Genomic DNA, 15,663 nt, shown 5'->3' with positions numbered 1-15,663 from the left:
GGTTCAGCTCCTCTGTCCCCGTCGTCCGTCTGTCCAGAGGATTCTTCTGGCTCCGCCTCTGCAGCCAACAAAAGCTTCACAACGTACAGGCGGTTAATTAAAAGAGGCCCGTGGATGAGGAGTTCGGAGTCTTCTTTTAGTTTGTGTGAAATCAGCAACACGCAGACTTCTTCTGTCCTCAGCCTCTCCGTCACAGTTTGATTTAAAGCTCTGCAAACATTCCCCTCAAAGTCTGCAGCTTAAATATCTGCATACGGACTGATTGAGCTGTAATGGACACGACGGGTCATCATGACGCAGTAAGAACATTAAAGGTGGAGTCAGCAATGTTTGCGTTTACTGCTTGTACCTACACTGCAAGCTAACGCACGCTAGCACAAGCTAACCGCCGGTGTTTGTCACCTGCCTGTCCAACAGGAAGCAGACCAACTCCACGTCCACGGGTAAAAGACAACACAAGGTTCATATCCGCTTGGTGTTTCTCCTCACTTTGATTATATTTTCTCTTCTTTGCTGCTACGTCCACGTCTGTCATATTCACCAATTTGAATCTCGTCCAATCAGTGAATTGTATCCTCTCCTAAACTCACCTGTCATTGGCTGGAGGAAACACACCAGCTCCCCCCACAAACATCCCGAGTCAACCAGAACAAAGCAGAACAGTAAAATCCAGTCAGAGGACAGAGTCTCTGCAGACACAGTCACCACCACACATGTACGGAGGCCCAGAAGAGACCATGGAGCAGATATACTTTAGGAGAAGTCTGTGTTTTATTTTGAAGGAACAAGCTGCTGACTCCTGATGTCTGTATCTCATTCAGACATGAAAGTAATCTCTGCTCTGTGTGTCCTTTAAATCTGACATGACGAGGTGAAGCGCTGGAAGTGGGCTCCTGTATCTTCATTACATTTATGGTAAAGAGGTCAAAGGTCATTTATGAATTTTGTTTGATGTCTGAAACATTGTCCTTTCTGTGTAACACCTCCCGTTTGAGATGGACCAAACACACCCTCTGCTTCGGGGAGAACCGGATCATTCTCTGAGTTCAGCTCCGAACGTAACTGGAACTTTGATTTACAGCAGTCAGTAAAAAACAAAAACAAATAAAAATACCGAGTGCAACACAACGGCCTGCTGTCTTTGTATTTGTTGTGTTTTTAATAAGGAAGAAAAATAAATCTTTCAAAATAAGAAACATTTAAAATCAGAGCCGTCAAGCTGTTATTTTACTTTTTTTCAGTTGTTTTTATGAGAGCGTTCACAGCAGAAAGCGGCAGTCCGGACAAAAAGCGCAGCGCCCAGCGCCTTTTTTTCCGAGCACTCCTCCTTTTTTGTGTGGAGGTTGAAAATCTTTCAACTTTTCAGAAAAGCGATGTTGACATCTCCGTGTCTGATCGGGAAATAAACGATCTCAAATAAAAGAGTAACGGAGCAGTTTTATTTGAAAGACAGCTTTTATTTTGAAAGGAAATGGAGGAACTTCCGCTAGACGACATGTCATGGGGACCTCTCTAAGAAGTGAAGCGATGCATTCAAAGACGCATTGGTGTCGTTTTTTTCTACGCTCCCGTTTGTTTATCTGATGCAGCAGGAAGACGCTAACTACGGTGGGCTGAAAGGGACAAAATAGAACTCTATTAATGCAATTTAAAAAAAAACATGTAATCGCGTCCTGATAATCCCGTTAACGCTGACGGCTCTGGATATAAATATGACCCGGGGTGCGAGCGGACAGGAGAGGGTGTGTTTGTCTCGTCCTCTCGCCCTTCTTCTCCCTTTGATTTGAGAGTTCCTCTTTTTAAGCATCACTGTATTTTATTCTCTTTGATCCGTGTGTTGATGTTAACCTTTTTTTCTGCACGTTATTCTTTTTGAAGGTGAGGCTAGTGCGCGCCAATCCCCCTAGCCCGCAGTTCAAAGCCTCTTTCGACGCCTCCTACCAGGTGTACAAACTCTACCAGATGGCCATTCACAAGGACCCTCCTGACAAACCCTCCGAGAGCCAGGTCAGAGGATGGGGGGCTTTAGGTCAACCTGCTCAGTGGTACCCGGGCAGGGTGGGGAGAGGGGGGGAGGGGGGACAGGTCCAGGTACCTACAGAGGACTCATCCTCTTATCCTCTTTTTAAAGATGGATCTTTTATTTAAAGAATTCCTGTCTCTGTTACTTAGAATCTTAAATTTACTCATAAAAACACTCTCTGGAAACCCAACGCAGCAGGAGGGAAATCCAAAATGTCTGCATGAATGGAAAGAAGTGAATGAAGGTGTTCGTCTTAAAGAGAGAGAGAGAGAGAGAGAGGGCGAGAGAGAGAGTGAGAGTGTGTCGAAGAGAGGGGGAGGAAAGGGAAGGGGAGATGTTTCCATCCTCCGTGGTTGAGAGCAGTGTTTCTCCAGGTGTCTGACTTGGCCCTCGGTCGAGTCGTTAGTCTCGAGTTGTGTCGGTTTTGTTGGGGGGGGGGGGGGGGCAGCTCGACCTTCACACATTCATCCCGTCTGTGCCCCCCACCCTCCCCCCACCACCACCAACACCACCACCACCACCTTGCAGCCTCTCCACTCTACGTGCTGACTAAGGTTGTACTTTAAGAAAACACATCTTCACAGTATCTAAATTTCACAAAAACATTGGAAACTTTTCGGGACCCAAACGTTTGGACATCGTGCAGGCGTTTGACTGAAAACAAGGAATTCCTAGATATTGATGCCTCGGACTTCTGTTTTTGTTATAGATTGTTTGAAGTTTAAAATCCTGACACCGTGAAGGCCCTGTTGCTGATACTTCTTAGAAGATGTTTAAATGTTCCCCCCTGCGATCCGTGCTCGGAGCTTGGCAGTGCACTAGCCTCATCCTCAAGTTGCCCGCCATCTTTTTTTTCTGAAAGCACGACTTCAGTCTCCTGGAATCCCTCGGTTGTTGTCTTGTGCAGCCATCTGATAAAAGCAGTGAATCAGTGTGTAAACTGGAAGCAGCCGTGCTGTATTAGCATGTTGCCCTGAGGACTGTAGGAGACTGAAGTGAACCCTGACATGCAGAGCTCTTGTATAACTCTGTTTACAACCTCTGTTGTTCAATCCTGCGCTCTGCGTTCCTGCACAGCTTCTTCTTTTTTTTCTCCAAACCTTCTCTAACTCCTCCACCTCCTTGTGTTAATGTCATCCCTTTAAAATCCCCCTCCCCACCTTATCGCCCCCTGTCCCTCCCTCCACACCCTCTGTGTTTGAAGGTGAGGCTAGTGCCGGTCAGCTTTGAGGACCCTCAGTTCACGGCGTCCTATGAGCAGTCGGCGGCGCTGTACGCCTGCTACCAGATGTCGGTTCATGGCGATGATCCCAGCGAGTGTAGTGAGAGCGAGGTACTTGCATGATTCTTCTACTGCACATGCTCAGTGTGACCCCCAACATGCCTTCATGTATTGATGTCTTGTTTTGTTCTCTCCTGTAAACAAACTCTGTGAAAGTCAAACATTATGAGATGCTGTTGATAAGAAAAAGAAGATTTAAATACCTGATCACCCTTTCAAGGTGTCCGTCCTTACGCTCTACATTGCTTTAAGGGAAGAAGCCTTAATGGCTCTTTGGTAGAACCCGTTGAGGGATCTGGGATCAGACTGAAGAGACGGTGTCCAGGGTGGGATGTGTCAGTCGTGCTTTCCCCAAAAGTGCCGTCACTCAGCTCAGCCGCCGTCACATCGACAGCGTGATATTGGCATCCCAGTCTGTGAGATCACGTTGCATTTTGGCGTTGTGGAAGCACAGTACAAGTGCTTGTCCTGGATATCTAACACATTCTTCGGCTCTTAATAGATAATTATGATTAAAATGTTTCTCTGACATTCATTCTATAAAACGCAGACAATGTTTGTGCAGTGAAAACAGGAAGCAGAAACAGCGACCACGTGTAGATTCATAAAGTTTTAATGATTTAAAAAAAATAAAGTCTCTCCTCCGTCTGAAGTCTTTTTATAATAAATAATAATAAAAGAGGAAATAAGTCGAGTCGGGATTCAGAGCTGCTGGATTTTCACTCTTACCTGAGAGGCTCCTTTGTCCCTCAGGGCTGGAAAAACAACCTCCTCCTCCAACTCCTCATTCCACTTCCTCCTCTCAGTCCTCCACCCTTTTCCTCCTCCCTCAAACTTCCTGCTCCTTCTCCCTCCTTCTTTACCACCACCACCACCTCCTCCTCCTCCTCTTCCTTCCCCTCCCTCCTCTCCCTCCTCCATCTCCTTCTCCTCCTCCTCCTCCTTCTGCCAGCAGCCTCAGTAAATTACTAAATTCTCCAGCTTGTAAAAGAAGCTAATTAATAAATAATAAAAGCTGTCAGTTTGGGTGACTGTGGCAGATTCTTTCCTAGTGCCATAACACTGTGTGTGTGTGTGTGTGTGTGTGTGTGTGTGTGTGTGTGTGTGTGTGTGTGTGTGTGTGTGTGTGTGTGTGTGTGTGTGTGTGTGTGTGTGTGTGTGTGTGTGTGTGTGTGTGTGTGTGTGTGTGTGTGTGTGTGTGTGTGTGTGTGTGTGTGCGTCTTTATAACTGCTCTGGGGTTGGAGGGTTCAGGAGTCAGAGGAATAACATCTAAATAAAAAGAATAAATTCAAAGCTGTGTGGAAGCGGCTCTTCTGTCTGTTATAAATAAAGTTCTGTGTTTATACCTGCAGGATTTTCCAGGTTGGATTCAAACTGAACGGCGTGCAGTTTAACGGCACACACAGTCATTTTGTTAATGCGAGCCCATTAATTGTAATTCCTGCTGATGTTTCTACCTCATGAGAGGTAATAAGACATTACCTCTCCTCATTGTTGTTTTTTTCAGTTTAACAGGGTCTGATTTACGATGATAAATAAACCACTGAGTGTGATCACATGGACCTGAGTACCCCGGTTAAGAGTCTGATCCTGGTTCTGATCATATTCAGGATCTGGTGTTTACCTGCACTCACAGAAACCTGGTTCTTCATCTCCATGTATACATGACAAATACTCGTATCCTGCCGTCAGCCTGTCACAGTCACCGCAGACGAGGTGGAGGGAGCGATGGGTGAAGTTAGATGTGACTGGTGGGACAACAGGCTCCTCCATGTTTGTTTTGCTGAGGCGGCGCCTGTGCAGGTAGTCTGCAGCTGTCAGAAACCCGGATAAGGTTTACACATGCCACAGTTCCCCATTTTCTCTCAGAGTCTCCAGGAAGCAAAATTTGGGTTTCTCAAAATTAAGTTAAGAGCTTATCCTGGTTTCTGAAATCAGGAGAGGATGTTTGTTTACACGCACAAACAGGAAAAGAGGAAAATTAAAAAACAGATAAAATCCGGGATACTCAAGTCTGACCGATATGGGATTTTTGTTGCTGATATCAATATTAGGAAGAGGATAAATATGATACCTTCTCCTCCACCTCCTCCACCTCTTGTCCCTCCTCCGCTTAAACCTCCTCCATCCCTCCTCTACCTCCATCTTCTCCACTTCCATCTCTCCTCCTCCCTCCTCCTTCACCTCTACCTCCTTCCTCCACCTCCCTCCTCCATCTCCATCTCCATCTCCATCTCCTCCTCCACATCCCTCCTCCAGCTCCTCCTCCATCTCCATCTCCTCCTCCACATCCCTCCTCCAGCTCCTCCTCCACCTCCATCTTCTCCTCCTCCCTCCTTTTTCCTCCTCGACATCCCTCCTCCACCTCCTCCCTCCTCCACCTCCATCTTTTCCTCCTTCTCCTCCCTCCTTTTTCCTCCTCGGCATCCCTCCTCCACCTCCTACCTCCTCCACCTCCATCTTCTCCACCTCTACCTCCTCTCTCCTCTTTCCTCCTCCACATCCCTACTCCTCCCTGATATCTCTACCTCCTCCCTCCTCCACCTCCACCAGGCTACCTGCTGCAGCTATTTTGCTTCAAAAATAGAAAATCTAAATCAGCTAAATCGATAATAGACAGGTAAAAATTGTGAATCTCTTTCGGTGCTTCTCTGCTTTGAACTGCCACACTAATATTCTTCATCCTGCATGTCCAGATTCTAAAAACACTAAATAAACAAAAGCTTCCTCTTATTGACAGACTTGAATGATTTGAGATAACTCACCTTTTACCGTTGCTCAGCCGCTCTGAGTCGTCGTCGCTCTGTGACGAGAAACACACTTTAGATTTCTGAGCCTGCTGCCTCTTAGGAAGTTTAGTCATTAAGTGTTTCTGCAGGTATTTATTAATCCATTAAAGTATTACCCAGAGACTGAATGTGGGATAGAGTCAGCCTGGATCAGAGCCAGTGATAGAACCGTGTGTGTTAGACAGCACGACGTCCTGCAGGCTAACAGCTCTGTTTACTTAAGGATGCATACATTTCCTGTCATAGCATCACTGGAAGAGAGCCAGACGTTATTCCTTCCTCCTCCAATCACGGTTTCCTGACAGAGTGAAGCTCATACTTTCACTTATTTAGACACTTGTACACACACACACACACACACACACACACATACGCACATACACACGCACGCACATGCACACACACACACACACACACACACACACACACACACACATACACATACACATACACATACACACACACACACATACACATACACATACACATACACACACACACACATACACACACACACGCTCTCGCTCACACTTACTGGTCTTTACTGTTGTGCTGAGCCGTGACTCTGAGTTCCTGCACATGTGTCTTTAATTTGACAGAAAACAAATCCCGTTAAATCTGTATTTACGCTCCACGATGGCGAGGACTTCGACAGAGACATGAGAAAATAAAAGTTTATGGAAAAACTGAGAAATGTTAATAAAATGTTTCTGCGAAAGGGAAGAAACGATCGTGGAAAATAACTTTTGGCTCAGACGAGTTTGAAGCTTTTTGCTGCATGAATGTTCAGAATAATGAGATTGGTTATGAAACTCTCCACGATCTACTTCCTGTTACCTCACAGCTCTCGTTTACCTGATCTGTGCGACCCGTTTCCCAGAAGCCCCTCTGCTGCACGATCTCAAATAATCTCGAGGAAAGGCGTATTTTATTTTTAATGTGAGAGTGAATTCAGACACCTCGTCGCTCAAATACATGCAGCAATTTGAGCGATTAAAATGCACGACGACGAGAGGTCTAAGTAGCAATTATGCTGAAGCAGATGTGTGTGTGTTTATGTGTACTGTATGTGTGTCAGACACAACTGTGTGTGTGTGTGTGTGTGTGTGTGTGTGTGTGTGTGTGTGTGTGTGTGTGTGTGTGTGTGTGTGTGTGTGTGTGTGTGTGTGTGTGTGTGTGTGTGTGTGTGTGTGTGTGTGTGTGTGTGTGTGTGTGTGTGTGTGTGTGTGTGTGTGTGTGTGTGTGTGTGTGTGTGTGTGTGTGTGTGAGACGGCTGCTTGCCCTCCTAATCGTACACAGATGGGTGTTTACTGTAGGAAAGGGAGAGTTGGAGGAAGTGATGGACTCCATGTGTTGTGGACGAAAAGGATCATTCTGCTCTCGGCTTCGTTTATGTCAGTTTTCTCAGAAAAGGAGACGGAGAGAAGAACCTCGGACTGATGATGAGTTTGTCTTCTTGCTGTCAGAGAAGGGTTGTCCAATACTTTAAACTTTGATGTGATTCTAGTAAAAATCCAACGATATGGAAACTTGTTTGATACCACGGAAACAGAAACAGAAGTCCAGGTCACCAGATATTCTGTGATTTCATGTTTTTAAATCAGACAAAGTTTCAGGCAAACTCCTACAAATTGTCTAAATTGCACAAAAACAGGGTCGGCGGATAGCCTACTGGTTATGTTGCAGGTCTCACGTTAGGAGGCTCCAGTCCTTGTTGTAGCGGCTGTGGGTTCAAATCCGAACTCGGCCCTTTGCTGCATGTCACCCCCACTCTCTCCTACCAACGTTTCCTGTCTCTCTTCAGCAGCTCTGTAAGAAAGGCAAAAAAGGCCCAAAAGTAAAAGTTAAACTGCAGAAAAACATTGGCAATGTTTCAGTACTGAGATGTTGTCGATGTTTTAGTTCAGTGTGCAGGAGGTTAACTGCATGTTTAGTGGGATTTATTGTTCTCCCTTAAGCACCTGTCGAATTAAAAAGATGTATTTTTCAAAGCTTCTGTACTGCTTGATCGGATTGTTGAAATTAATGGTTTCTACGATGCATCACGACGTGGACGATTCTGCTTCGATGCAGAGACAGAACGTCATTGATGCAGGTTGTTTATAGGTTTTCTGTCCATGGCTGGACGTGTATAATTCATTTATTCTTTCAGAGACATTTATGTCGACATTGATTCCTAAAACACTTAAATAGAAAGATCGTATTAATCCGACTGCTCGTCTTCTTTGATGGAAAAGTAGCCATGTGCCGTTATATTGAAAACTGAGGATGCAGCCCATCCAGATGCATCGTGATATCGAATCGAATTGTCGACAGGGTTAATAATAACCAAATCGAATAGTGAGGCCAGTGAAGACGTTCAGCTCTGCAATGGATCCTTAAAATTCACAGAGATGGTAATGTTTCAAAACATTTTGACAACCTTAAGTCTGAGCGTCTCCGCCTGCACATCAGACTCGCTCTCTCTCCTGCAGAGCCAGCGTGTTTGTTTGTGCGTTTGTGTGTGTGTGTGTGTGTGTGTGTGTTTGTGTGTGTTTGTTTGTGTGTGCGTGAGCCTGGCGGGGCCGTGTGCTGAGATGTCTGTCGGTGGTTAGAGAGGAGGGTAAACCCTGCCAGGCTCCGGGAGAGCAGCCTCTCCATGCCAGGCAGGGTTGACACACAGTGGAAAGCTTCTCTGCTCATTTCTCTGGGTTTGATTATTACCCAGCAGCCCTGTGATGTCACACACACACACACACACACACACACACACACACACACACACACACACACACACACACACACACACACACACACACACACACACACACACACACACACACAAGCATGCACAAGCATGCACACACACGCACACATATAAACCAAGTATGCAGTTACATACATTACTGTGCAATAATGCTGCTGGAGACCCAAACCCACAGCAGCCCTAAACGTGTGATTTATGGTCGTCTGTTTGTCATGTTTGTACTAAAAGTAAGAGTAAAAAAAAGTTGAAGAATTGTCGTGCAAGTTTCTGAAAGCCTCCTCAGACTGGGTTTGAAAAAGGTGTGGTTAAGTTTGCACACTTATTACAAAAATGGAGTTATAAATTCTCCCACAAAATCATGATGAAGGTCGTCCAGCAGCATCAGTGCAGCCCGTTAAGTAATAAATCACCCCAACTAAATTCAAATCACACAGCAGCAGATCAGCTGAGCCGTTTTCACATCTGCACTCCTGAAAATATCGAGATCATTTCAGGAGGACTGCTCTTGAAATCCTCCTGACCTGGTTGTTCACACATGCACCTCACAGTGGGAGACTATCGCTGTCAGAAGGGGGGGGGGGGGGGGTCTCTCCTGAGGTAAGATGTCTTGTCCCGCTCCGACGTATTTTCTAGCTTTGATTTGTGTTTTTGTGTCTCTAGACGCTGAAATACAATTACCTGTGATACTGGTTATCAGATCAGGTGATCCGTGTAGGCTAACTGATGATGATGCTTACCTCGACTGCCTGCACAGGTATCGTCTTTATGTGAAGTGTGAATCGTATTTTTGACAACCTGTATATCTCCCCCTTCCTAAAGAGACTCTAATCTTCTATATAAAATATGAATTCATGCTGTTTTAATCCACATTTTCAGATGCTCTCTAAAGTGCAGAGTCAGTCTGAGTTTGTGCGCACAGCAGTCGGTGTCGTAGCCTCGTGAATGATGTCATCGAACATCTGCAGCTGTTCTGTTGCTGAACCGTTTAATCATTTTTGTGAGGTTTGAACAAAAGTTTAATTTGTGCCCTTCAGCTGCCTCACACGTCGGGAGGCTCTGCGGTTGGTGTTTTGTTGACGGGCGGAGCGGTAGTCAAACTACACTTTACTGTTTGGATACACAGGTGGGAACTTGATAAGCATTTTTCATGCATGAGTAAAGATGATTGTGGACAGAACAGATGTGCTCGCTGCAGTTTCCACATCAGTCATTTGAAGTTTTCACTGTTCAGAACGCTGGCCTCCTGTTTGGCAGGTGTATAAGATTTTATTAACGATAAATTAAAGAGTTCGTATGATTGCTTGCAATGAGTAACTAATAATAGAAGTTTGATAAACTCTTCCTGGTACAACTGTGGGTTCAGGTTTTATTGCAGTAACAGCATGACAAGCTTTTTCCTGTGTGGTAGAACCAGGCAGCGACCTCCAAGGTTGATAAATGAAGCCGATGCTGAAGTTTAAAATCCTGAAGTTCCTCGAGTGTCCACTAGAGGCTGGCTGCGGGAGCACAGGAAGTCACATACACACCCATTCTAAAAAGCCTGTTTTTACAGCAGAGATTATCATGTTTACAGCCTGGTTCAAAAAAACAAATAGGTCTGATTAGCTCATGTCTCGATCGACACACACTGTACGGGGGGTGAATGTTTTGATGACTCATCAGTTTTGATTTGATGAAGGATAAGAGTTATTCACAATAAGGCGTGTAGCTGACATGATTGACAGGTGGGCGCGGTGTAACGGTTTGTCAGGAGGTTTAAAACCCGCCTCAGCTCCAGCTCTCAGGCTGTCGTTAGGTTGACTGAAAGTTAGACTGAGACAGCATCTCCAGCATGGAAACCGCCATCCATGGGACTCCAGCGCCCCCTGCAGGAACAGACAAGTGACGTCACTCAGGCTTCAAACATTCATATTTACAGTCTGTAGTAACTGCATGATGAGGTTTTTCCTGTGTGGTAGGACGACTTGCCCTGAGATGGAGAATGTAAAGTTAAGATGACTTCAGAGCAGCTGTAGGAGAAGAGTTTCTGTTGAAGCATTTCTCGCCATCCCCGCTCCCCTCGGCGCTCAGTTTGTCAGACTTTTATAGCTCACAACAACAACAACAACAACACCTCTCAACATGAACAGCATTCATTCATTTTTAGTTCTCTTTTCATGTCTGTATGCTATCGTCCTGCTTCATCCTCATATTTATATGATTCACATGTTTGTTCTGAAACGAATGCAGTGTTTGGAGGATTAAGTCATTTTTATGACAACAGTCCAACTCAAGTGGGCGAGTTTTTAAAAAGCCGTAAAAATCTGTTCACGTCAGCAAAAAGTAAATCAGAGATGACAGACAACAGTGCCTCATTCTTCAGCCGCTCTCTGCCCAAAACATCCCAGAGTGGAGGAACACACACACACACACACACACACACACACACACACACACACACACACACACACACACTCATGAGACAAACAGAGAAAACAGTTTGAGGTGATTTGAGGCTTCTGGCAGGATTTAAAGTTGCACCTACTCCAGGAGTGTCCCGCCCAGTGCACCCTGCCTTTAGCAGTCATCTCTGTTACAAGCTGCACTGCTGAGTTAACACACACACACACACACACACACACACACACACACACACACACACACACACACACACACACACACACACACACACACACACACACACACAAACAGGATGATGGTGTGCTTGAGGGAATTTCCAGTAAAGCAAAAAGGTTTTAATAAAAAGGAAAGACAGGTACGTTCCTCCCACTGCTGGCCGCACACAGCTGCTGTCTGAGCAAAATAACAGATTCATCCGATTATTTACAGAGACTCTTTAGGGAGGATAGTCCTCTTTACTATTTTAATATATATATATATATATATATACATATCATGTAAAACCAAACATAAGATATGTTGGTGAACTGACAACAACAGAATTTTAAGTTTAATTTCTTTAAAGGTGCAATCAGTGAGATGTGTAGTGAGTGAGATGATAAAGTGACCTTACTATATGATCAGACATTAAGGAAACATGTTATGTTGAAGTGCTGGCTTCTCTGACAACAATGCAGCAGCCAGTATGTCCTCCTTCTAACTTTAGATTCTGCTCCTGAATGCTCTGGATTTGTTTGGACTAGAGAAGGTAGGCGGTTTTAAGACACCCCCACACGGTGGTTTTGGACGCCCCTCGGTTTGTCAGATATGAGAGCAGTTATCAGGTCAACAGGTGTTGCAGAGATGGAAGCGGGCAAGAGAAGTGGTTCAGATAGAAGTGATTGTACTCGACCTAAAAAGCCTCTGCATGTTTCTAATAAGCTCCATGAGCAGAAACGTGCTCAAACTAGGATCAATATTGGAGATGCTTTTGAAAAATGGAGAGAGGTTAGAACACAGAAAGGTTTACAGACCGATGCAGAGCTGGATAAACACTGAAGCTTCAGTGTCCACCACATGGCAACCTGTGTGAGCATCAACTCTAGAGAGGGGGAGGCTCTCTATGATGTTTTTAATTTGGACTGCAGTACTAGGTGGCAGAGTTACATATTGCTCCTTTAAGTTCTGAGTCTAAATAATGGCCATGTAAGCCTGCTTCAGCTTTGAATACAATCTATGCATGACACATCATATTTAATCACACTAACAATCCTGACTCAAATACAAATCTCAGTCTCGTCGTCACGTCTGATTCTCAGTATTAAAAACTTTTTCTGCTTTAAATATTTGCGTGTTTGTCCTGCAGGACCGCTCGTCTTCAAACACACTGCTCTCAACCCTCGGTGGTGCGTAAGGGAAAAAGGGGAGTGAATGGGAGAAAGATTTTTAAGTTTCCAGGGACAGTTAGCCCTCTGTAATTGATCTCTGATGTTCATTTGAAAGTGTGTTCACAGATAGCTTATTTTGACATCCCATTATTAAAGCTGTCACTGTGTCCTCCCTGCTCTGCGATCTTCAGATGATGGCCTAAATGTTTTCATTTGTGTAAACACTCTCTTCCTCTTTCTGCCCCTGTGGTAGTTGATATGTGACACCTGAGAGGAGAGAAAACAGGGGGGGGGGGTCAACTCTCCGGGACAAGAAATGGAGATGTGTATGGTTTTCATTTCTGCTTTTCAAAGAGTCAGTGACCCAGAGAACTAACTGTTTTTCTCTCTGTCCCTCCCCCTCCTCTGCCTCCCTCCACAGTTCCGGAGATTTCTCTGTGATTCACCACTAGAGGTATGTATTTCCTTTGGCCTGCTGACAGTTTAATCAAATCTCTTTTTTCATCCATATGTATTACCTGTAATGACTCGGCCCGGCCCCCGAGCAGGTCGTCCTGCTGAAATTACTGTCGTGGAGAGGAGGATAATGGTTTGAAAAATGTCCAGCGTTTTAGTATTTAAATAAAAGTCACTTGAAAAGGAGATAAATGTACACTAGTTCCACTCATCCGGCACATACCTACACACACACCTCTGCTCCCTCTCTGCAAGAGCCCTGCAGCCGGATTCAGGGGGGGTTAAGGGATTCAGGAAGGGAGTCTGTGTTTCATATTTCAGAGCTTTTAATTTAGGCCGGTCTGAGAGGAAGGGGGTGTTCAGGGAGGGAAGCACTCAAATGTGGTGTCCAGATTGTGTTTAGACTACGTTGAATTCGAGGTCCTCATACGGGTCCTTCCTCTGAACCTTTACAGCTCGAGACCTAACTTCGCTGCTCGTCACTTTGACAAGTCGAGTAAAGATTTCAGGAGAAGGAATCGTCTCTGTTGGCATCATACACGGGACGTAGCAGATTGTTTTCAGCCGAGTTAGAAGGAAGTGGAAATAATTCCCAACATTTGATTTCAGTGCGTCATGAAGTCGCTAACATAACGTTGCTGTTAATCGATCCACCAGAAGTTCACTTTCCGCTTTGATTCTAGTAAAAATCCAACGACAGTCATACCTGTTTGATACCACGGCAACAAGAATACAAGTCCTACATACCAGTATTGGATAAATTATTCATTAAAGGATTGCAGGCAAACCTCTGCACACTGTTTACATTGCACAAATACGTTGCCAACATATTTTGCAGGTTGGACAGTGTGCAGAGAGAAACTCTCCTATTAATCTGTCTAATGAAATAGATGTTTTCTCTGGTATCAGAGATTGTATGAACCTTACTTGTCACTACAGACTTTATACAAGCAGGAAAAGATGCCACCTCTTGGTTTGTCGACTGCCTCCTTTAAGCCTCTACTTCTACATTTAGCCTCTGTGTTGGTTTGCAGAATCCAAATGACTACATTTTTGAACAGAGACGGTGGAGATGGGATTAGCAAACACTACGCTATCAAAGCTAAACATTCTGTTTCTGCAGCTAACTGATTTCCTCCTAATGAGATATGGCTTATGGGGGTCTGACTCACTGCATGAGACAGACTGTAGTGGACACTGGAGGAACTGCAGTTTTAGTCACTCTGAATTAGCTTCGTCTCTCAGCTCTGTATTTGTTAGCATCAGTTAGCTGTTAGCAGCCTTCAGTAACACCAGTGTGGACCTGTCAGGTCAGAACAATTACACCTGCAATTAGAGCCAGGACGGGCACTTATAACCGTCACTTTAATAGGATCGAGGTCGAGGAGCACACACACACAAACTGACTGACACAGAGACACACAAACACAGTGACTCTGTGCCGCCTGTGGGCCCCCTCAGGTCCACACTAATGAACATCATTAGTGTTTATAGGAAACAAGCTTTTATCACCTCGTCAAGGCTAGTGGCCAGACACACTGAATTACACAGTCCTGCACATAAACTCACACACACACACACACTGCCTCACATATCATCCTGACTTCACCATCCCTTCTCTCAGACCGGTTTAAGGGAACGTCTCCGTTGGTTTGGCCTCCTTTCAGCCAGCGTGTTTTTTTATTTCTTGCTCTGATTTCGTCTTTCCTCTCTGTGAATATTCTCCGTTTTAAAGTTATTATGCGTGTCTCTCTCTCGCTCTGCGTGTTGGCCTCCATCTGTCTCCAATCAGAGAGCTATTAAATCACACACACACACAGACACAGACACTCACCACATGGACCTGCATACTGTGTGGTTCATCAGCACACATGTTAGCCTTCATTTATACAAATATATGCAAACAGCATGAATACAAATCCAAGTGCAGCCAATCAGGGCGCAGGTTGTGTGGCTTGTTTGTTTGTTGCTTTGCTCCATTTGAATAAAATTGCAGAAGATTCGTGCTGAAACTCAGAGGTAATTAACATCAGCTGTCTCTGACCCGTCCACAAACATTCACTGAGACACATGTGCTGTGTGATAAACAGCGGGATGTCTGTACACATGTCGGGCAGCAGCCGTGCAGGTGTTTGTCACTGCACTTGACCTTGTTGAGGTCTCAGTGGCGTGTGGTGGTGAACTCCGCTTTACGAGCTGGGTGGTTCATGCACTCATTCGGTTTCTTTTTATTGTTCTTCACCGCCTCCTGATGCGTCTACCCAAAGGGCAAATGCTCATTAACGCGGGTGTTGGCCAATTAGTAACCACGTTTTTTACGGCGCACCCCTCAGACTCTCTCTCCTCCTCCTGAGAGTTATTCTCTCTCTCTGACCGTTTAAACACATGCACTTCTGAACATATCTAGATAATTCAGGAGGACTGCTCTGGAAATTCTCCTGATTATATCCTGCTGCGTTCTCACATCAGCTCACTCTGACTTTCTGCAGAATAAATACGAGGAGGCTGGAGGAGACACTCCGGGTGAAGTCTGAACAAAAAATGTGTATGTTAACATTCACACATGAGTTTTCTGCAGGTGTGAAGTGATGAGAAACCG

General features: G+C 45.0%; 1 protein-coding gene across 5 annotated transcripts in view; it reads left to right on the top strand.

Moving 5' to 3' along the window:
• The window catches only part of LOC132975818 (arginyl-tRNA--protein transferase 1), a 62,058-nt gene that overhangs the window by 13,024 nt on the left and 33,371 nt on the right, over positions 1-15,663 (top strand). For 2 of the 5 annotated variants that reach the window (XM_061040635.1, XM_061040633.1), the window contains exons 7-8: positions 1,879-2,007; positions 13,030-13,062. In XM_061040635.1, coding sequence (XP_060896618.1) covers positions 1,879-2,007; positions 13,030-13,062 — 162 coding nt within the window. Of the gene's footprint in view, positions 1-1,878; positions 2,008-3,227; positions 3,357-13,029; positions 13,063-15,663 lie in introns of all 5 variants that reach the window. The other 3 variants (XM_061040638.1, XM_061040634.1, XM_061040636.1) reach the window with 3 other exon arrangements.

This window comes from Labrus mixtus, chromosome 6 (assembly GCF_963584025.1).
Source record: "Labrus mixtus chromosome 6, fLabMix1.1, whole genome shotgun sequence".
In the NCBI taxonomy this organism is placed as follows: domain Eukaryota; kingdom Metazoa; phylum Chordata; class Actinopteri; order Labriformes; family Labridae; genus Labrus; species Labrus mixtus.
This window is presented reverse-complemented; position numbering and strand designations above follow the sequence as displayed.